At 33.7% G+C, this 23,834-nt stretch overlaps 2 protein-coding genes across 3 annotated transcripts in view; both read left to right on the forward strand.

Moving 5' to 3' along the window:
• Positions 1-1,852, forward strand: part of LOAG_18619 — a 6,226-nt gene extending 4,374 nt beyond the window's left edge. For both annotated transcript variants that reach the window (XM_020451283.1, XM_020451282.1), the window contains exons 10-12: positions 492-608; positions 837-1,040; positions 1,309-1,852. In XM_020451283.1, coding sequence (XP_020304949.1) covers positions 492-608; positions 837-1,040; positions 1,309-1,479 — 492 coding nt within the window. In that variant the 3' untranslated portion in view covers positions 1,480-1,852. The remainder of the gene's footprint in view (positions 1-491; positions 609-836; positions 1,041-1,308) is intronic.
• A 497-nt stretch (positions 1,853-2,349) lies between these two features.
• LOAG_01622 (hypothetical protein) lies at positions 2,350-23,651 on the forward strand (the record flags this gene model as incomplete). The annotated part of the gene is made up of 44 exons (XM_020445797.1): positions 2,350-2,618; positions 2,922-3,113; positions 3,471-3,623; positions 3,923-4,076; positions 4,791-4,955; positions 5,413-5,559; positions 5,953-6,049; positions 6,364-6,497; positions 6,594-6,787; positions 7,051-7,135; positions 7,337-7,448; positions 7,637-7,784; positions 8,230-8,352; positions 8,891-9,048; positions 9,140-9,267; positions 9,523-9,663; positions 9,955-10,082; positions 10,271-10,517; positions 10,871-10,947; positions 11,125-11,265; positions 11,383-11,503; positions 11,671-11,874; positions 12,153-12,362; positions 12,848-13,008; positions 13,226-13,355; positions 13,733-13,840; positions 14,011-14,073; positions 14,235-14,476; positions 14,647-14,830; positions 14,947-15,068; positions 16,329-16,498; positions 16,906-17,021; positions 17,393-17,576; positions 17,999-18,267; positions 18,589-18,747; positions 19,002-19,091; positions 19,551-19,711; positions 19,894-20,087; positions 20,225-20,302; positions 20,853-21,008; positions 21,416-21,500; positions 21,968-22,126; positions 22,633-22,836; positions 23,201-23,651. The coding sequence occupies 44 exons, from the start codon at positions 2,350-2,352 to the stop codon at positions 23,505-23,507; spliced, it is 6,870 nt and encodes a 2,289-aa protein (XP_020303783.1). The 3' UTR covers positions 23,508-23,651.
• Between the last annotated feature and the right edge of the window lie 183 nt (positions 23,652-23,834).

Below are 23,834 nucleotides of genomic sequence, written 5' to 3' on the forward strand. Positions count from 1 at the left end.
TGACGAATACTACACCTATGTTACTTCCGAAAAAGCCACTGCTGTAACCGTGGTTTTGCGAGGTCCAAGCAAGGTGATGTTAAAAGTTATATAAACTTAAAAAAACGAGTTCTACGGAATTTTTTTTTATCCGAGGATCTCATCTTCCGGATTTCGTTTGAACTATAAAATCTCCTCCTGTTAGGAAATAACGATCATTTATCCCGTGAATTTTTCATTCATATGAGGCATTCATATTTTGCCTTTCGAACAAGAAACGTTTTTTGATTCATCTCAAAGTGTTATCTTTGGAAACCATGTGGTTGGGCTTTACTGTTTTAATGCAAACTCATAATAAATGTTCTGGATTAGCAGTGCTGATTTTTTGACTTACGAAATTCAGGCAGTCACAGTGATACCAATCTAAATACTCACTGCGATATTCTCAGGTACTGGCATATTATAGTGAGTTAATGTTTATAATTAAGTCACTTTCCGTTTTTGTTTTTTAGGATATTATCAATGAACTAGAACGAAATCTTCAAGATGCATTAAACGTTGTGCGTAATATCATGGTGAATCCACGTCTTGTTCCTGGTGGTGGTGCTATAGAGATGGCATTGGCTCAGGTTAAATTTCTATTTAGCAGTTTATTTGAACCACTAATTTTAACACAATTGCATTCAAACAGTTGCCAGTTCTATTATTCAACGGAAAGAATTATGAGATATTTAGCAAAGTAGTTTATTTCTGTTTACGTTTCAAGTTCCCTAGGATTTCCAGCCACTACATATTGTAGGTTGCCATGAATACCTTTCAGAGAAATGCTTACCGTATATACTCTGAGAATTTTATAGGCCCTAAACGAGAAAGGCAAATCAATTGAGGGCGTGCGTCAGTGGCCGTACAAGGCAGCCGCTCATGCTCTTGAAGTTATCCCAAGAACATTGGTACAAAATTGTGGTGGTTCTACAATTAGACAGCTAACAGCTTTGAGAGCAAAGCATGCTCAGGCTGCCAGTAATTGGACCTGGGGGATTGATGGGTGCACTGGTCAGTTGGTGAGTTGTTATCTCCTCTGTATTGCTTTAAAACTATTCCTCTAAGGTTTTTCGTAGTAGCATGTTGGACTATGAAATATGACGTAAGTTATCGAAGACAGTGCAAGTCATTGTCGAGCACACTTATGAATAGTAACTTGGATCATTCAAACTTTCTTAAAATTCATAGATTTAGAGCTCTATGGACAAAATGAATGATTAATCAAATTCTTAAAGTTTTTATTAATCACACGCATTCCTCGACATTCGGTGATTGAAACTTCTTTAGGCTGACATGAACGAACTAAATATTTGGGATCCGTTATCGGTTCGCCTGCAAGTTATGAAAACAGCTATTGAGACGGGCGTATTGTTGCTACGAATCGATGATATCGTTTCGGGAACGAAGAAACGTGATGGCACTGATTCAAGTAGTGGAAATCCTGTTGCTGATTCTTAAATTTTCATTTTCTTTTCTTTTTTATTGCTCTTAAAATTTTCATTTTTTTGTTTTCTTCTTAAAGTTTTCAATTTTATTTTCGTTTTGAATAAATTTGTTGACATATTTGGCCACCTTGCGGAGATCTTTGCCGAAACATGATTTTCTTTTTCGCTGCTATTGTATAAGCTTTGAGTAGAAAGTCGCTACTTTTAAAGCCACTCTTTTAATTACATCCGTTGATCAAATTGTTGGTATGGACTACAGATAAAAAGTCAAGAAAAAGAGGAAATCCCAATACTTCTTGTTCATGAAGCAGAATGTTGATGAAGCTTGACATTTACTGCGTCAGTAAGACCACCGCTACTCATATTTTTTTCTTTCGAAGTTTTGGGATTTTATTTCAAGCATTTAAATGCTTTTTATTGTTGGTTTATCTGTTTGATAAAATAAAACAAGTTTAAAATTCACTAACTTTTCGCAGCAGTTGTTATGCAACAGTGAAGTACTGATAAAACTGACATTATAGGTTACATTGTTCATACTACCATAATTTATCATGGAAAAAGGACAAAGAAATATGTACTTTTTCGATGTGCTGAACTATTATAGAATAAATTGGGAGAAGAGCTGGTCATTATACGACGTTTGTATTTCTCTTTCCGACATACATAATAGTACCAATAATAAAAGCTTAACTGAGCGTAGCCATTGTAGTGGCTCAATTATTTTAGACCAGTACCTTTAATCCTTATAATAACTTTGGTCTATCCGTCTCAGCCGTGGTTGCCAGTCGGAATCTAATATTCATTCAGTCAAATTCATGACATTAATTTATGGTATTTCCAGTTTTGTCATTGATACTTCCAGTTTTTGTTTTTCCGGAAAGTGATGGAATTAGAACGGCCGAAGAAGATAAAATGTCCAAAACCACGTGAACTTTCACCGCCGTCACACATGTTAACTTTTGACGAATTGGAAGAACAGTTTGCAGATGCTGATGAACGTCAGCCATCAACATCTGGTACAACGAAAGAAATAGGAAATGACAAGACATCAGCCAATGGAGGAGGTGTTGCAAAATCAGACGACAAACTTGGCAACACTATTTTAACAACCAAACCAGTCAGTGGTTCAAAAGGAATTATCGAGACTGAGAGGTTCATTCGTTTAGATGTATTATTATGTCATCAAATCGCATTCAGCATTATTCTTAGCTTGTGTTGAGATCTCATCAGCACTGAGATCAGAAAATTTAGCGTTGAAGTTATAGAGAAAAATTTTTTTCAAAGTAGCGAATATTTTATCACTTCTCTTTCAAAAAAAGGTCTGCGCCATAATTTTAATCTAATAATTTCATGTTAACATCTCAAACATTTTAAAAGGTCCTATGCATGTATAGTTATGCCACCAAATAGAAGACAGTGTATTGAAAAAGGTAAATAATTTTGATATGAATTCAGGACAATGGGATGTGATGAGAAACCAGATTCTGAGGTTTTATCGGGAATGAAAAAGGAAGTGAGTGTGGAAAATGTCGCTTCCACTAATATTCTTATGAATAGCACATATCCGGCTCCGGCAACATTTGCATCCAGTTCACTCATAGATAGCAAAGAAGCAACAAAAACAGATGACACATTAAAGAACACAACGTCAGTACTGCAGTAGATCAATAAATTCTGTTGATTTGCCATTATGTTTTTGCTTTTTCCACTAATTCCTTTAATTTTGATATTTCTCATGGTTTAAACCAGAGACAAATCAGCATTCGTTGGCCTTTGTTTATTTTAGTGTGATATTTTACCGAAATTAGTCATATTACTGATAACTAAATCGGTAATAGAACAAATGAAATCAGAAGGAAGATACACAGTTCTATTCAGTTCTCTCCGATGTGCATCCTGATATATTAGCTAGAAAATATGTCATGCAGATAGACAGAATGAATACATTTTCCGCACATCTAAATTCTTATTTCAGTTGACTGTATTACTTATTTTTGGTTGTAGGCCGAGTATCTACCCATATATGCAACTGAATGAAATAAAGACTGCCTCTTCCGAAGTGATCGATGAGTTGTCAACATTAACTTACTCGGGACAAGTGCGAGAACATAATGTAACTGGCATGCGGCAATCGCCGCTTCTGTCGTCGAAAATTCAGTATAAGCTTTATTTTATTGCTTTTTTTATGTCCATTGGAATATTCGGCTGTGACAAAAGAGAAGAAATATTTGATTCAAATGAGAAAATTAGCTAAATCATGAGATGGGTCGATAAATCCATTTTGAAATTTAATAAAATCACAAAAAAGGAAAAATTAAGTGGAGTCAATATCACCGAAAGTTTGAGCAGCGAATGAACTGATAAACTGACACTGGCTTATGTCCGACATAAAATAAGAACTGAGAATACAATCCTTTAAATTATGGGTTTTTATTATTAATTATTTGTATTTGAAGGAACGAGATTGTGGGTGAATGCATAGGTAATGCATATCTTTCTCCTTGCTTAGAATCAAATGAGTACGGATTGCTGACGGAAAATCAGTTGCTATCATTTTACCAAAACGAACTATATGAAGGCGTGGAAGAACTTGTGGATGAATTTTTAGAAGTGGGAAAGATTTCTTTCTATTTCAAAACTAAGCATCATCATTATCGTGGCTAGGCTTCGCGGACGAAGTTTTGGGGAGAGCTTTACCCGTGTTTGTTGCAAACACTACAAATGTGGGTGTATCCTTCCAGCTTGCGCGTGGATTTTTTAGGTGGAATGGAATCGATCCCATCCTTTACTCTTAAGGTTCATCTGTCAGGGCCTAACCGGCTTGAACGAGTGGTAGCGAAGTCTTCAGGATGTAGGTTTAGTTGAGGTATTCATATCTGAGATGGATGTCCATACAGGGCTGAGCGAGCTCCATCTGCTCGGATTTGGAATCAGAATTATTCTTCTCCTAGTGTCGGGAGGATAGCGAGATCATTCTTCCTGTGGACACATTTTGTTTGACCCTTCAGTTGAGACTTCTACCAGAGGTATAAGCCACCGCCAGTATGGCTTACAACCTCATTGAGTCACGTAAGCTTCTCCCTAGCGACAAACCGTCCAAGGCGAAGTCGATAATATGCATTAGCGGCACTAATTTATAACGTATAAAAAAAGTTCAAAATAAGTATATATGTTCATTATCCTGTTGTATGACTATAGAAGAATTTCTGTTAAATTTTGACCACAGAATCCCTTGTTTAACTCCGTTACTTCGATGTGTTTTATAAAAAATTTTTTTTTCGAAATTTGAAACAATATTTCCTTGATGAAATTCTTTTTTTATAGCATGAAGAATTTCCACAACATAATTTGCATGAGTATTTGAAACGGTATAAAAAAGTATGTGAAGATATTGATGCTAAAGAAACTGACGTTATGGAATGTGAACAGCGAGTGAAAGAATGTGCTAAAGCATCATGGACAGCTGAAAATCGAATTATCAAGCAGGAAGTATGTGCAAATTCAAGAATGTGACATTTTGAATCCAAATATCGTCTGCTCGCATTTTGAGGAAAAACTTTAGTTTAAAAACTGTTTTAGTTGAGGGCTTTTAATGCCTTTATATAATTTAATCTACTAATGTTTCTTTCACACTGTCAATATGGGGGATACAAGTTTTTCATCTCCTGATACGTTTCCATTACATCTGCCATGTGTAGGTAAGGATTACTCTAATTTTGCAGTTGTTAAAATTGCAACGACGAATAAATTCGGACATAATTAGATGTCGTCTGAGAAAGTCGAAATGCAGATGATTTCACAGAAATTTTTGGACTGCAATTGGTGCTCTCAACATATTACTAGAAAAAGCTTGTAAAAAGAATGCGTAAAACACATTAGAAAGGTTTTGTGTTTCCCTAATTTGCTGTATTATTCTAATGAAAATTTATTGCTAAATTCATTTCAGGGGCGATGTGGAGAACAGAAATATGCAACAGGTAGTGCAACTTATTTAGTCGCAACGTTTCATCCCGAAAAAGCTGCAGAATTGTCTCGCTTATTGAAGCACGATGTATCCTCACGTCTTGATTCGTCATTGAGTTTACAAATTCAGGTTTTTTTCCGAATTCAGGTTATTCAGGTTAGGTCAGTCCAGATATTCAGTTTTTTCCTTACTATCTAGTATTTGTGGATTCAGATCGTTCCAGTAACAGTTCCTCTGCCGAGTACTTCATTAATGAATATGAATGAGGAAGAAATTCCAGTGTCCTGGATTTTAGACATACGAATTTATTGAACAGAGAATGCTGCAGTGGCATTTATTGTTTTTTAAAGCAGATTGTGTTGACTATCGAACCCTTTTATTTAATTTCTACGTTATACTATGATGTTAGTTGAGACTGAACATCTCAGAATATATTATTCGAAGACAGGTACCAATTAGTTCTGCGAATAGCTTATTATTTACATGAATTAAGTAGACTGAAAAGGACATTCTTAATTGCAGATGCGTTCTCTTGCATTACAAATTCAGTGGCGTATTGTCGAGTATAACAGTGCCTTTATGATGGAATATCGTTGCAATATAGACAGTCCACCGTGCTGTTAGTTTTTGTAGATTTGTTTTATTACATGGAAAATTACGAGAATAATGTTGTCCTCCTCATAAATCCACCAAATCTTATGGGATATAACAGTATTATAAAGGCGAAACCATTTTATTACTGCCTAGAAAATTATATGAAAATTATATGTTGTATATCTTCTCTTAGAAACTGGATAACGAATATGTTTGGATTTCTTCGGAATTTTGCGGTCTTTCTTCACTAAAAAAATGTTATGTTTGTAAATTTTCATCTGGATTGAAACATCATTTTAAAATTATCTCATATTTCTATGATGTTTTTCCGAATTTCAGTTCTTCCTGGTAGCGCTGATACTGTAAGTAGACGAAATCTTCGTAATGCACTGTCGGATTTATTTCACTATTTACGTTATCCAGATCTTCCTACCCGGTTCGTCACCGCCGTTTCTGGGTGGATTACTGAATTGGTAAGCTTCATATTCAAAATCATTTTCTCCAGTTCATATTTAAGGAGTGAATTTACCTTTTGGAAAGGAATTTTTTTGAAAAAATTCGAGATTCAGGTAGCTGTACTTCTGAAAGCATGTACCTCCTCAGATCAGCAATATTTGTTGTGTCAAGTGCTTCGTCTAGTTTCACCAGTATCTCAATGGGCGGCACCATTACTTCAGTCATATATTGAAATTGACAGCACAAATGATCGTCTTATTATTGATAATTATGTAGTAATGATGAGTTTGCTGCTTTCATCGATACGGTGAGTATTAAATTTATTGATTCGTGTCATTAAAGCTTTTATCGATAATACATTTAATTCTGAGTTATCAGAGCCATGTGACTTCCATATTGTTGTTATGTTTGTTTTGAGAGGCAGATAATATTTATATCTTGAATATGATTCTCAGTATTTGTTCTTTTCAATTTTCGTAGTTTATATTCGGCAGTTTGGCGTTGAAACAGTATGACTTAATCAAATCTTGTAAGTTTCGACTTCGATAAATCATAAGTAATACATTGCAGGGGCCGTGAAAATTTTTTAGGACGTATAATGAATTTTGAAAATGAAAACAATACTTGGGTTGTTATAAATGATGATGAAGCCGAGGTAATTTTTGAGCTTCGACATAGTTAATTAGTGAATATTCAGTTGCAATAGTAGCCTATGTCATTGATAGTTTGACTGCAGCTTATTAGTATAAAGAATTTAATTTTTATATACTCAAACGATTATGATCTTAAATCAGCAATTTTAAAAATCATCCATCGTGTACTTCAGAAAAAACTTATGAGGGTCTGTATTTTCTAGAAGGATGGATCTGTAGTGACTATAAGTGAAACCGATTTGATAGCATTTCTCAATCAGTTCAGTGCTGAAGCTGTTTTTGCTAAAGCAATTCGATGTTTCGCTATCACTTTGAGTAGGTCTATATTAATCGCATTAAATTACTCTAATTACTCGGTCATTTGATATATCGTTTGAAAATGTAGACTGCTGCTTAATGTGAAATTAATTTAGTAGAGGTAATCAAATTTTATTTCACTTTCACTAAGCTGTAATAGTATCATAAATCTCCAGAATTAGTTTGGTATCAACATTTTTTTTAAGGATCAGATCCAATTAATCAGGCTTTAACTTTGGTTGCTTTTGAACTGGTGCTTATTAAAATATTTAACGATGGCTTATATACCTATGGCACATCCAGCTATCGCCAATTTTGTAAACAAATTGGTCATGCACTACGCCAAAGCGTCGTGTAATTTTTATTCAAGTTATTCATACATACGTTGTGGTTTATATTATTAATTAGTTGGTTTTTTAATCAAGATACTATGTTTGATTTGAGCGAGACCTTCTACATACTCGATCTAAATATCTCAAAATGATATGAGAATATCAGCGAGGGTGTCAATGTTAATGATATGAAAGAGGGCGATATTAAAAATTTGAGATCTTGTGAGTAAGAATTACCTTGCGAGATCATGGTAGTTTTTTTATCCGTACCACTGGTAGTTTCACCAATGGTAATGTTAGAGGAAAAGATTGATAATAAAGCATGTTAATGAGGCATGTTCAGCATGCTGTTGTTTTGTTGTGCTAATATAATAAAACAATGCTCAGGATTGACGACAACTATATATTAATAATTCTTATTTATAAACCTAAGCGATGCAAATACCACGGATATGAATAAATTGCAGGTGCTCAGCAGAATTTTTGAAGGTTATCAAAGATAAGTTATCATTTGATGAAACAGAAATAGTGCAGAAAGAATTCGATCGCATTGTTCTACATGCGGTATATTATATCGTTAACAAGCAGAAGTATTTTATTTTTTTTGTTGTCAGACATCTGTTTCTTGTACTTTCCTTTTAACATCGTACATTTGCTTCGTTTAATTAAGTACATCACAAATAGTATTGCAGCTGTAATACTAAGACATTAAGGATGGGAGGGAAACTTCCTTAGGAAATCATCAGTATGCATAAAAGCTAATGCCGCAGTTAGCTGAAACTGTCATGGAATATTGGGTTCCTTTATGATATAAAACTTGCAAGTGTAGTTCTCTTTACAACACATTGCCGTGAGCTCTTGAAAAAACTATTTCCAATAATAAAGTTGACATAAGATGGTTATTATCAGAACTCATTAATTAAATAATGAAACAAGCGCGTGCTAAATATGACACTTCCTGAAATACACTATCAATCATCAAATCATTTTTTTATAAAACATCTATGAATGTTCTTATTTGCCAATTTTTAAAGTTACATCTATCTTCTTATTCGTTACCAATTTTTTAAAGTCATTTTTTTTTTTATATCAATTAACAAATATTGCATTATTTAAAAATAGTTTTAGCCTTGGCCTTTTGCAATTTTTGGTGGACTTGCCATATGATTTTGTCAGTGAAATATGTCGAATGCGTTGTCAAATATTATTGAGGCGAAAAATGGCGCTAACGATAACACAACTGTACGAATTTCCAGATAAAGATTTGGCTAATTTAGTTGAAAAAGGTTTGCATGGTACTTGTTGATTTTATTAGTTTTTTCTTGCATGAACGGAGGCAGAAAATTTTCAATATTATTTAATTTTTGCTTTTTAAAGCTGGCAGTTTATTTGACAAATTACCGGATTTACCGAGTGACGATCGCATTTATATGATTTCGACTTTAGCAGCCATCATTTCTGTATCAAATGGAGGTGTTGATTCGTTTACAGTTGAAATACTGAATGTAAACCATTTTTTGTTACACATTATGATTCAAATATCGAAAATTCTTCAGATATTCCTAAAGCTTCTTGTACTTTTCATTGAACTTTATACTTTGATGCTCTATAAGGATTTCGATTGTTATCGGACTGTTTTTTACGCCGTTCATGGTTTGACTATACTTTAAGCACAGACATACACATCGTGCAAAAGTGGCGCACAGTAAGTGCAACCAATTTATGATTAGTAATAATTTAAAAATTTACATCTCTATAAGGTATGCTTCCTTGATGTTTCCATGCGCAACCATTTCTATAAAATTGGTGCTGAAACTATTGGAATTCTCATCGATAAGCATCCGTATATCCTTCAGAAGATATTGCTTTTTATCGACCGGAATCTCGATTCCCTAGATGAAGTCAGTTATTTCCGTCGTTTGTTGATAATAGCAGTAATTTTTAGCTTTGCATTAGTTGCTAGCAACTTTTAGGATTGGGAAAAAATAATGTTGTAATTTTTTCGTTTGATATTGTGATTCAGTTAGCGTTTAAAAATTAACATCCATTTATCTTACATTCGTTTTTTTTTCTTTGCCTGAAATCGTAAAACGCAAACTTCTCGATTTGCTTGAAACTTCTAGTTTTTGCATTCCTTTATCTTAATTTATATTGGGATGAGACTATAACCAAACTGTCGAACTCATTTTTAGTATGCAGTAGAAGTGCTATCAATAGCACCCTTATCAAAATGTCGCTTATCAGTAGATGACGTCGGCGTAATATGTGGGAAATGGTTAATTAATAGGCCACCAAGTCACCCTGCGTCCAGAATTGCCAGGCTAGCCCTTTTTTTTTGTTAAGGATTACTAGAACTAAAACATTTAGGAAAAATAAGGATTACTTCCCTGCATTTCGAAACTTTTAAAAATTTAAATTTTATAAGATTTATTAGAGATTTCAACATGAAGACATTCAGTATGAAAGAAAAATTTTCGCGTTTATCAGGTTTAATCAGATTTAGTTAAGACGTGTGCTGGGTTCCATGAACTGGGGAACGGATGGAAATGGAAAGCTTTGGTTGCAACCTGAAGTACACGCTGTTTGTGCTGATACCTTAATTAAGGGGCATATGACCCAATGTAAAGCAACTAATGGATTAATTTCGAAATCTTGGAATAAAGTCGCTAAACTGGCATCGAAAGTACCCGACTATGAGCATCAGTTTGATGCTTTCTGTTGGGATATTTTGGTACGATTGAAGTTGCCCGTGCAGGTACCTCTCATTTTAATGTTTTATAAGAGCAAAATGATTCACTTAAATTAATTGAAACCTCATTGTTTTAATTATGAAGTCTCTGCTTGACCTAACTCTCTATGGGTGCAAAAATAAGCCACTGCTGTAGGATTTTAGATCTGGATCTCCGAAATGTGAAAAAAGACGTTAATGTCTTAATCCCTACTCTTTATCGGGAGTAATTACTAATAGAAAGAGAATTTTTTCAAAAGTTGAAGTCATCTGCTTCTATTCCACATTTTCTCTTTTTTTCCGAATTCATATGATTCGTTTGTAGCTAATCTTTGATTACTGAACAGATAAAATCAGGCGAAACTGTGGAACTTTTCCAGGCAAATAATTTGAATATTCAGTCAGTCAACGATCTCGCTTCCTTCTTCGTTTTTATTATTCAACGATCATTATTAAGGTTACAATTTTTTAGCAAATAAATGTTTGCTTCTAGGACATGCAGGACATCAGGAGGGATATCCTGTTAATCCTCATACTTTTTCCATCGTTAAAGCAAAGGCATGGCATTAATTGCATGAGTAATGACTATTCTAACGAGGTTTTTGAAATCGCAATCAGAAGAAGCAGCTTTCAGTGTCGATGAATTTTTGTCATCAGGCTTGTCACTATGGTCGGAACTTATCACATCCGGTTGCTATGTTGGATCAGTTGTAATCCTCGCCCGACTTATGTCATCATTTCCAAATGCAGTCACAGTCTTAACTTCACATGAAATGTAGTTCGAAGTTAAATATTATGTTTTAATTCAATTGGCAATTTCCTTTTTTTTGTGTAAGTTCTTTTCGCATTTTTAGGGTTAGATATGGTTATCAATTTCTGAATTTTTTTGCAGCTTCACACACTGCCTCGACCGATTACTTCTATGTGATTTTTCCTCCTATGCCGTTCAGCTTATTGCTGGCGCCAATAAATTTCCTGGTCCAACTGTCCGTCTTTTAGGCTCAGCTATTACGGTTTGTATTCATTTGCTGAATTCACTAATTCTGCTATTGTTTTTTGGAAGAATCAAGGTTTTTGATTTCTCATTGCTAAATCCTCAGTAAGTTGTAGCCTGAATCTTGGAGCTTTTTGCCAGATCAAAATTTTGAACTCAAAGGATGGATATGAAATAAAATTTCAGTACCATATAAATGAGAATTTTTCGCAAATACAATTGTGCGGTTGGATACAGTTGTTATGCTGCAAAAGGCCCACGCAATGGAACACTGATAAATCCACGCTTTATTTGCTGGGGATATTGGTACGTATAGCATTTGTAAGGGATCAAACAAACCTATTAGGCATTCCGGAATTATTTAAGGTCAACTATGCCGCTTTGCTACAGGTGAAATTTTTTTTCTTTAAACTGTTGAACTTTCAGAAATTAATTTATCATAAGAAATTTATTTTCAAATTAAAACTCCACAAAAATCGAGTGAAACAAGTCCTAGTGCACAGTTATATTCATTGTATGGTCATTCGTTTAATTCATTAAATGACTAGATATCTGTGACGAGGAAATTTCATATTTAAAAAGGTACGCGTCATCACACCGGCTTAATTTATAATTTCAGTTCATTCTGCCCATCTTTATGAAAATAAATTGTAATTTCTGATTTACAGCAATGGAAAGATGGATCAAAAGGTGTGTTATCATGGTTTACAAGTGATGACAGCGTCCCTCCTCTCATTGATTCCTCAAATTTGAACGTTTCACCGTGGGCATCCTTTGCATTGTTATTAGCCGAACAGCAGAGTCATGAAACTTTTTACGAAACTTTATACCAAACAATGAGTAAACATCCTAAACATAATTTGGATCAATCTGTGAAGGTATGGTGTAATAGTTAAATGATCTAATTCGTAGTACTTTTATTTCTGCATGATTTTTTAAATTAAATTAAACTCAATACTCGGTGTTCGGAATTATTAAGTCGTGATTAGTAATATACCACCATTATTTCAGTTAAATCACTGTAACATTTGAACTAACAATATTCAAACAAATTGAAATTAGTGACAATTGTTAGTGATTTAACTCGAGTTTGGTTAAGTAACATGAATAGCATATTTTAATCACATTATTCTAGCTTTATTGTTTGATTAATAATTCCATGCGTGTATGCAGTTTCATATTTAAGTCTTGGACTTTTCTGAATCTCCAACGAGATTATATTCTTTACATTTTCGTCTGTATCTTGTTTTTATGTTACTTACTTCAATTAAAGACGTGTGGTGTTTTTAACTCCTCTAACTATTAAAGTTGCAGAATCTCGATAGTATATTTCATCAGTGAATTTTCATATTTCAATTTCTAGAAGGCAGCATCCAAATCCCATGTTAATATTCCGATTGAACGACTGCATTTTCATCGATGGGTGCAATTTGCATGCAGTGATAATATTAAAGAACATCCAATCTTTCCTCTTATCCTGCAGAATTTGGCAATTCATTTATATTCGCGAAAAATATATTTATCGTAAGTATCGATTTGGCCATGGCTTTCTTTATTTGATATTTGTCATATGTCAACGCATCACTAAGGAGTGATCATTACGTAACTGTTCGGTACTACATGAATTCTTTAGATAGTGCACAAACCTCAAACATTCAGAAAATCATTTAATTGCATTCATTATTCACTACTCCATTTTTTTTAATACTTTTGCTTTGACTACATACGGGATATTTTCTAGGACAAAATTTTGCTTCGGAGAGAAATATCTGACAAGTCCATCGAGCAAGGCTCTGTTTGACGAATTAAGAGAAAAGATTTTACCTCAAATGGAATACAACAGTGAAGTGGGTGTCTCTCTATTTTATAAGGTAAGGTTGAACGATTTGGCATTTTCTGAACTCAGGTTAATATACTTCATCGTATAACATCGAGGTTGTTCGGTAGAAATTTTTGGGCAGCGTCTAAATATTTGGTAAATTATCCATACTTTGAATTAGACAATCTTCACTTCTATATATGAGCCTCACTTCAAATTGTTTGCAATGTAGGGATTCAAGGTTGGCAATGATTTGAGGAATTGAGACCAAATAATTTGAAAATAACATGAGTTTTGCATTGAATTCGACCACTTCGTCTGCATTTTCCATCCCATTTAAAATGAAATAAATATCAAAACTGTTTATAACTTTAATCACTGTGATATTGAATCATGCAAAATTTTAAAGAGAAAAATCTTATATTCCAGGCATTTGCTCAGTGGTTATCAAATCCAAAAATCTGCAATATATCATTTCATGCTTTTGAGGATTTTTTACTCGACCATTTATTGCAGTTTATTGTTGCAAATGACTTGGTTAATTTTCGCATATGGATACAGCCGATTCACTAATTTTTAAAAAACCAGAATTCGTTGTAAATTCTTGGAAAGAAAAATGTATTTCGATGATTAGTAATGATTTATCGGATTCTAATTTCGTGGTATTATTAATCTTACCTCATATTCCTTCATCCCCTTCATTTCAGCATCCTTGGTTGGAATATATGAATATAAATGAACTGCGAAAGAAAATCAGTGATGAACAGAAGGTTGGCATATTTTTATCCATTTGGAAAAAGAGTTTTGTTCAAACTGTTATATAAGATTTTGTTCTTCATTTTTGCGCAATAAATGAAACAAAACAATAGTTTGCCGAAATTTCAGGTCAAGGTGTTCTTAAAATAAAATCACCGTCAACTTTGCTTTACAGCTGTATATATTTGCATGTCATCTTGGTTCACTTGTGGTTAACCCACCAGTTATCCGTGCGCGTAACCTTACACAACTGGTAGCTCAATTCAACAAACGCAATCAGGCACTGCCTTATCCTGTGATACCGCTACATCCCACATTGCCGCGGGAAATTCCTTTCGATTTATCTATTGCATGTGATAGCCGTAATTGTCTTACGCCATTTGCTGCACATGTAAGGGCAATCAATGAAGCTGCCAGGTTTTTATATATTTCAAGAAAATTAAATTTTTTCAAAGATTTCTTTTTGATTAAATTACAAATTTTTGACAAGGAAATGAAACGAATTTTCAAATTGAAACCATAATATGGATCGAAATTTAAAACTTAGATTCCACGGAGTACTTTTATAACCTGGTTGAATATGGCAGGATATTTGTTGGTGTAAAAGATCAGATAGAAATGCTGGATAACGAATACATCGGTTACTATCCGGACCTATATACCAAATCAGCAGGTGAATTACCCATTGTATTGAAGTGTGGTACCACCTTCGGCAGCAAATGTGCACATCCTACAACGTCCACTGTAACTGTTGCAATCAGTCGATATCAGGTATAGTGTTTATCTTCCATTGATGTTTGCTGGAACTTTGTTGCTAAAAGTTCCAAGTTTTTTCAAATGATAATGATCTTATTTTCTAATGTATTTCTCATAGATTTTCTTTCCAGGTATCTGTGGAAGATAAAATGAAGGCTAATCGTCAAAAAAGATCAGATGAATTGACAAGCATCTATTGTAAAGTGTTTGAACAAACATCACTTCATTGTGCTAATTTGGAAAATATAGTGATGTAAGTGATGAGAAATATTTTGATCAATTTTAATCCTTTAAATTCATTCGTTAATTCCACTGCTACTTCTTTACCAAATGAAACTGGAGTGTGAAGAGTATACGGAATTAGAAATCTTAAGTAAGTTTTATTTAGCAGTTGGTCTGGTATAACGTGATATTAATGCGATAAATGGAAATGTATATAGGCAAGAAATTAGAATTTGGCTGCTTCTTCATTTCAGTTCATTCCAGGAGTACCGAAGTTGTCAAAATACTGTTTTTTCAGTAAAATGCATAATTATATGGTAGATATTAGCTCTTCCTCTGCAATGCATACAAAGCTTTTGCGTGATGCAGGTCGAATACTCTTTTATCATTCCACTTCTTCCATCACTTCATTGGAAATGATTTTCCCGCCAGCAGCAGATTCGTATGGATTCGTTTTAGCCAAACTTGGGAAAGTTTGTTTCACTTTAATTGCAGTTTTTCTCTTTATTCTCTATCGAAGAGGGTAGGAATTGGATGGTTTCTGAAACCTGAAGATGAGAAATGATAATGTCAGTCAGCTTATGCCGCATTAACCATATCTCTCGATCTCGCTTCCAAAAAAAAAAAGTGCTTGACGCGGGGAGAATCTTGACACGGCAGTAGAGAATCCAATTTCAGAAAACTATCTATTACTTAGACGAGAGCTTCTCAATAACCTTTAGATGATATTGATGGCGCTTGATTATTTGTTTGCAGGCATTTATTGCTGATAATTCACAAGAACAGCACAATTTAATGCGTGTTATCCTGAATGGTTCACACTTAGCCCATCTTTTGACGCCATACTTTACCCCTCATTGTGTCCCTCCAGCCGAATTGTTTAATCTATATACATCTTTAAGTAAAGCAGTCCGTAATCCAATCACATCATCAGCCGCATTAGCTTTATTATCACAGTTGGATATCAAGAATGCTGGCGATAGGTTGATCTCCATTTGTTTAAAATTCTAATTAAAGATTAGAGATTAATTTAAACTATGTATTCAGTGTGAAGCTTGCCATGTAGTGGCACGACTGTTCATCAGCTGAAGTCTGTACACGAAGAGGCTTATGATCTCAGTAGTCAGGAATCATTTGGTTCAATTTTCTCGTAGTAAACTCCGTGTCTTTTGCAAACAAAAGAGTTTTATTGATGAATTCATGCTGTCTTAAAGACGCAATATGGTACTGTATTTCTAATTTTGAATCTGAATCTGCAATTAATTTGGAACTGTGCATTGCACGATTTCAGGTTACCGCCTCATCAGTTTTCACAGCTTATGCCTGCTGCATTTGAAAACTTGATTTCAATATCAGATACCTCATTGCCATTGTATGATGTTTGCGCAAAGCACTTTATCCATTCTGTATTCCATCGATTTCCGAGCAATTTCATTGACGGTTTAAAACTTTCACTTGCTGGTATGAGTGGCACATAATTTTTTTACTCGGGAATTTTGCACCAAGACGAAAAGTAGCTCTTGTAATTTATTTCCATTTCTAAGAATAAAGGGTTTGAGATGTGAGATATGCTTAATTCTGCTCTAAATGTTTTTCCTGAACCGTAATTTGGTTTTTTCATCTCGATGGATTTAAATATCACATTATCTTCGTACTGCATATGTCTCTTATCCCACTTACATTGCTATTCGATTTTTAAGAAAGTGTTTTTGTAACTGTTTTAGCCTTCAAAATACATCTTTTTATACCCAGGAATTTGATTCATTACATGGCATATTTTAAAATTTTTAGTAAGTTTTGTTTAACTAGCATTTCATTCCTATGCATGATTTTTCAGATCTCAACAAAATTTTTTGTATTTTTTCTAGCGTGCGATACAAAAAGTACGCCATTATGCATATTTGATGAAATTATCAAAAAACTTGGTGCAGGCAAGATGGGTTTAATGGATACTAAGCCAGAGCATGTCATCGATATTATGACTGTAAGTCCTGTGTGCGGCTCTGCTCAAATTTCATCTAAATTAAAATATGTTTAAGAAATATTGAAATATTTCGAAACAAATTTCGTCTAGAATAATTTAGATAAACTCTAAATTTAAATAATTTCGTTTGAATTAAATTAAAATAACAGCAACTTAACTCGAATTAAATCAGTTTCAAATTGTATTGGTAAATTAGCTAACCATGTTAAATTAATTCAAAGACAAGTTAAATTAATTTGTCGTTGGTTCTTGAATTATCTATTATTCCACAATTTGCTGCTCACTATATCTTCCATTTTACTTGCTATATCTAGGTCAGTAATTCCACAAGAGATACTCTTCCTATCTATAAGGTAATTGAATTATTGCAGGCGACTGTTGCAAGTGAAACAGTTGCTGTACAATTCAAGAAATCTAGGAATGAATTGTCTACCAGACTGTACAGTGTTTGGGCTAACTATCTACCGAAGGTGTTGCATTTGGTTCAGTTTTTTCTATATAGTGCAACATCTTTATCATTTAGTTCCGAACAACCTACTGGAAAACTTGAATCAGGTCTGTTTTCACTTCTAACTACTGATAACTGCATTTCATTAACGTTTTAAATATTAGCTGAAGATTGAAAATAGAGGAGAATTTTAAAGGATTTACTGGTCTTTTAAATTGTTAATAATTTCATTTTATGTTGTATTACTTGTACCAATGTTAGCACAGAGTAGAAACCACTAATTGTTGTAGAACGTGACACCACACTGTAGTGATCATTAGGCATGTAGTTTATTGCTTTTGCTTTTAATTTGAATGCAAATTTGACTGTATATTTCTGAGCTTCGCCTTTTTGGTGGTGGTATTTACACGTCAAACACAAATCAAGAGGAGACTTTTCGTTTTGCTGTTGGAACTTATAATTTATTCCCCATGTTTACTGATACTTTTCTGTTTATTACTAAATTGGTAAGTTACTAAAATCTTTCCAGAATTACGACAGATGTTTGGAAATTGCATCCAAGTGTTTGGCCCACTCCTAGAACCATTTGGTTCTGGTCTTCCTCCATGGAATCCAGCTGATGCTGATAGTGCTGCCGTTGTTCTCGATTACTTTGTATCGTTGATGGAACAGCTTCATCTACTGTACGATGCCTATTTTCCACCGGGTTCTGAAAATTTGATAATATTGTTTTGGCGTTACTACGCGGAGAAATTGGCATGCTTCACTCGTGGTGGTTCTCATGTACATCAAATTATTGTATGTTTATCGTAGTTGTCATTCTTTAAAGAAATTTATTTCTGCCTAAATTAGATTTTCTGCGACTACGCTCACTTATTTAGCTGTTATGGTAGCATGATACACATAGACTCCTGAAAGAAAACCATCATATAATTTTTTTTGAGATCGGTTGACCATATCCTCTGTAAAACATCCTGAACTATTTGAAGCTCCAGGAGAGTGATATTATCTCGCTTTGGTAATTATTATACGATTGCTTGGTATAGGCATACAGAATTAATTAAATCTTACTACTATTTTTTTAATTCGATTTTTTTGCATTAAACTGAAATATTACAGGAAAGTCGTTTTATTAATATTCCTTGGCATTTATTTTGGCCAAGTCTATACGATCTTGCTTCTATGGATAAAATCATGGTTGAAGGCGCACCTGAAAGTGCTCCTCTTATTACTCAAATTGTTGTTCGTATTCCATGGCTTCCTCTCATACAGTACCAAGTGACTTATTTGTCCTGCTTTCTTCATTCAATCCTGACTTTTATTTATCTACCTCCGTTTCTTATTTTCCAATTACAATATCTATCCATTATTTTCACGTAGCTCCGTTAAATCATATGACTGTGTTCTGAAAATGATTGCTTCCACTTAAATCACAGTTACATTTTTTAAAGAATTATTCTATTACAAAGTTTCGATTTTCTTTGTTGTATTATTAACTGTTCGAAAAATTTCTTCATGATTGAATTTTGCAGGCGCAGCAACCCTTAGATGCACATCGCGCTTTTTATTCATTATTATTTTCACTACTGACAAGCTGTATCAGTCGGCCATCCAATTATGCAGTTAGTCAATCACATGCTTTTTAGAACTTTTATTAAGGAAGTTTTCTAATTCTTTAATGAGTTTCAGCAAAATATTCACTATATTTCATACACATAGTAGAATTCTTGAGAGAGAGTCGGTAGTAGGTAAAATAATCCATAAAATAACCTTGTTCATCTTCGATCTCAGTAAAATTTAGAACGTTGCACTGAATACATAAGTTTTCTTTACACACTATGCAGAAAATTGTAACTCTAAATTTTTGGGTCATCGAAAGAACTGAATTGGTGGCGTTAAAAGCTAGTGAAGTAACAGCAGCCCAAGAAGTAGTGGATAAGCTATTTATTACGACTTATTCAATAGATTTCTGAAAAACAGTAGCCTGGAGAAAGATAATTTGCTTATAAGTATAGATACTATCCAGTCGTTTATCGTATTGTTTAATTGTAACTTTCTGACATATTACCAGTTACTTTTAGATTTGCCGTGCTTCGTTGCCAAAATTGATGAACTCACTGGGACCATTTCCATGGCATTTAATTGACATGGAACAACTTAATGCTATTTCATCTCGTATTGCGTCCAGTTTTTCACCAGTAGTCCTTACTGATCCAAACGATATTACGAATGCTTTTTTTGAGTTTGTCTTCATTTTATGGAATCTTTAACACAAATTTTGCCAATTTTAAATTCCGATTTCTTTCTTATAATTTTATTTTTGTGCCAACTTCTCAATATAAATGAGTACGTTTTTGAAATGAACGGTATTCGATTTATGGTTTGATATTTTTCAATGGTATGAAATTTTTTTTGAATCAATAGGTTGTACCGTCGCGTTTGTTTTCTTGGGACATTTTCGGCTGATGTTGTTTCGGCTGCAGAAGTCTGTCAAAAGCAATCCTTTTATGTTCGTACTCAACTTGCCTTAATGCTTGAAAATTCGAACGATCGGACATGGCTAAGACGGTTTTATGAGGACCAAATCAAAGTTGTTGACAATATCGTTTCATCAGCAGGTATTCCATTTCATTATTATCATTAATGTCTGAGCAGTTGATAAAATCAGTATTGTTGACGTTGAGGAGTTGCGGAGACTTAATAGTTAGACCAATTTTCCAGAAAAATTTATGTTATTAACGTATGATCTTTTTAGGATTATCGGAAAATCAGGCATATTTATCAAGTGAACTGACGTCGTTCTGGTCTGATATATCTGATAATAAATTCTTAGGTAATGGTTCGATTATTTTAGTAGCATTCGTTCAGCCCTCTTATTTTATATAGATAATTACATCCTTTTGCCCTTATATACCTTTCCCAGATGCTAAGTAATGATGGATGAAAACAGAGGAGGAGAAGTAAATGAAGGAAGAATTGAAGAACAAAAGAACTGGGAAAAAAAATCCGAAAGAAACTAAATTAAGAAACATACTTGTATCATAACATAGCTTTTCAATAAATTTCTGGAAAGATTCTATACCGTACCAAAGATGTTTACAAAGTATGTGACGAATTTATAGCTTTCGCTCTTCATCTTCTAAAATAAGAAAATTTGGCGTTTTTTTGCTAGCATACGAAGTCTGAAAGATATTCTGCTACTCTTTTGAAGATTACTATTTAGACAACTATTCTGTTACCCAATCTTACTGCTTATAAATATGATGATGACAAAATTCGGATATATGGAATAAATAGTCTACTAAAAGTCTATTGCATAGAATAGTATGGAAAGCAGAAAAATGGATGGTTATAGTGCAGAACGTAATTTTTATGATTTTTAGAAGTTTTTTCATCAGCCTTATTGCAATGGTTGGAAGAGAACACTAATTCTTCACTTGTTTTGTTACTACTGTATACCACCATAGGTTCTTTAAAAATGAAACAAATTTCGCTTGGTCTTCAAATTATCGAGAAATCTATTGCAACATATTTTGGAAGTATGTTTTTTAACTTTTTTTGTTTTTTGCAATACAGTTAATGTCTCCCACTTGGGATGGCAACTTAGGCTATCATCGCTTAGGTTACTTAGTGTAGTTCATTACATGATGGCAGTTAATTAGACTTCCGCTTAATTAGGCCTCGTGAGTAATAGCATAATAGCATATTTTGCGATTAAATAGACCATGCATGTCATTTCAAAAGGTAATTTTGCTTCAAACACAACAAAACAGTCATTCATATCCTTAGACTTACATAATCATTAGGTATTTAAATATGTTTTCCCAACATACCACCTATAATACCATGTTGAAATGCCACATCAAAATAACTCATGGACAGTACAGGCATATTTCAATCACTTATTTTTCAATTTCTTAGCAGTTATCGTTCATATTTCTTCAAGGAATGGGCTTATGCGAATGGGATGTTGTACTAAAATGGACTGCTTTACCTGATTATTGCGGTCGAATTCTTTTCACTCTACCCAGGTAAGTTCTGCAACATATTTGCTGGATATTTATCGTAAATTAAAAGTTTAACTTCGTCAAGATGCAGTACATAAATGTAAGTCATATCTTTTTCGATATTGCGCTACAATCACACAAGCTGCCAATGAATTAAAATCATTGTAAAACTGGTAATGACGTATTTCTTTCAAGGATAATTAGTGAATACTTAACTCACTATCTTCATCAACTGCTTAAAATTTCCGAAATAAGGATGTGTTATTTATATTCTAAATTATCTAAATTATCCAGAATATTGGTAGTACGGTACAACCCATAACTATCCCTACTTCACAGTGGGATTACCGATATTATAGTGCTTAAATGAAAGTATGATCCTCATTTAATGAATATGCATAGTATATTTCTGTTTTCACATAGGTCTTAATGAATTATATAATTTTCATTGTTTTATTCTTTCAACTTACCTTTCGTAGGATCACTTTTAGTTCTGAAAATAATGTATTCTTACCGTTATGCGCAAACGCATTTATAATGAAGCAGCTTATGTCACTGACATCAGTGAAGCAGCTGGAATCTGCGTCATTGCAACAGGAAAATGCATTGTTACGAATTTTGTTGGATTACATAACAACTATAAAACCAAGGTATCACTTTGGAAAGTGTGATGAGTAAAATGTGATTCCAGAATTATCTATTTGTGGGGTAACTATCAGGCATGGTTTTGTTGCTGAGTTTTAATGATTACATCTCAATTACACTGAAATCATCGCATATAAAGCCCAACGTCGAGTTCTTATTGAGCAAGTTCGAGGCATACTAGATCTGACGACGATTTCAGTATTAATGGGTTTCAGTTATATGCTCGGCAAAACTATGCTAAACCTGCTTGCCTTGAGAACAGAGATAGTGCTGTAATCATACCTTCGTTTTTTATATTGCTATCATTAGGGTGAAATCATAGTTTGATTTACACGAAACATGAGAATAAAAATTTTTTCAACTTTTTTCTCCTAATTTTCCCCTTAAAAATTTATGAAAAAGGTGCAGATATTGCTATTAAAAGACTATATGGCGAAAGGGAGAGAAAGAGTAGAGGGAAATAACAACTGCATTTTAGTGACATTGAAAAAGCAGTTTTATTTCATTTCAGATACGTGACCAATGAAGCGGCATTCCTACTTTTGATGGAGAAATTGCAGAAATTACTATTGCGACAGTATAATTATTCTGGGACTCAAGGCAATCAATTTCTAATGCAGTATTTGGAATGGCTTGAACGGGCAAGTAGTGATGACAAGTCAAACTCTTTCTTTTCCTTAATTGGCTTCTCCAAAAAACAGCCTTACTCCATTAGGTTACTTTTATTTTTAAAATTTGGCTAACCGTTTGTGTAGTTTTTTTAACACTCATCATTTCAATACATTTTAATAAATTGTGATCCGATTTTTTCTTGAAAAAAAAATGAATAAATTGTGATCTGATTTTTAGAATACTGCTTGTTGTAATTCAATATGAAGCCGGGACTGCTCAGTCATTCGTTTCTCTTCCAAGTTTTACCTATTCGAAAATTTTGTAGTTCATAGCTAATTCTGTAGCTGCTAAATTACGGCTATTCTCAAAATTTTATTGTTTCTCTTAAACAAGACTTCAAAACTTGGAAAAATTTTCGATATAATCGGAGTGTCATTATAAGTAGCAATATCAAATTTTCTTTCCAGAATGCGCTACATATGCTATTTGATGAATCTATATGTATCACAGCAAACGATAGCTCCAAATCAACCACCGCGGAATGCGGTCAATGTTCCGGTACTTAACTGTCGCATGCAGTCATTCAAGGAACTCTGCGCAAATAAGCAGTATACTCCCTTCCAAGCAACTTCTGAGCTGGCTCAACCTTACTTTATTCAAGTGCAGAATTACCACATCACACATATGAATGAATTGTTTGCACGTGTTGTTCGGTCGTTATACAACGAAAAGTACTTAGAGGAAATGCTTGCTAACGCTGGTCGTTCTTACTGATATATTAATATTAGTTTAAGTTTTTCCGCTTTTTCTGCTTAATCACTATCTTTGATATTCACAAGTACTCCATCTTGTTTTTGCCTAAGAATTTGAACTACTTTATTTAGGTTAGGTCAAGAATACTAATAAGACAAATCAGTGGGGTGAGATAGTCCTTAAGTGTCATTTTTTTTCTTTAGATATTTTGTTTTATAGTTTAAAGGTATAGGGTTGTATATTCCTTTTATACCTTGCATTTTTATTGGATTGATTTTGTGAAATTGAATTTTTATTTGAATGTTTTTTGCCTCGAAATATTTCGATTTCATTTTTATGTAAGCAGTA

This window comes from Loa loa, assembly GCF_000183805.2.
Source record: "Loa loa unplaced genomic scaffold supercont3.403, whole genome shotgun sequence".
In the NCBI taxonomy this organism is placed as follows: Eukaryota; Metazoa; Nematoda; class Chromadorea; order Rhabditida; family Onchocercidae; genus Loa; species Loa loa.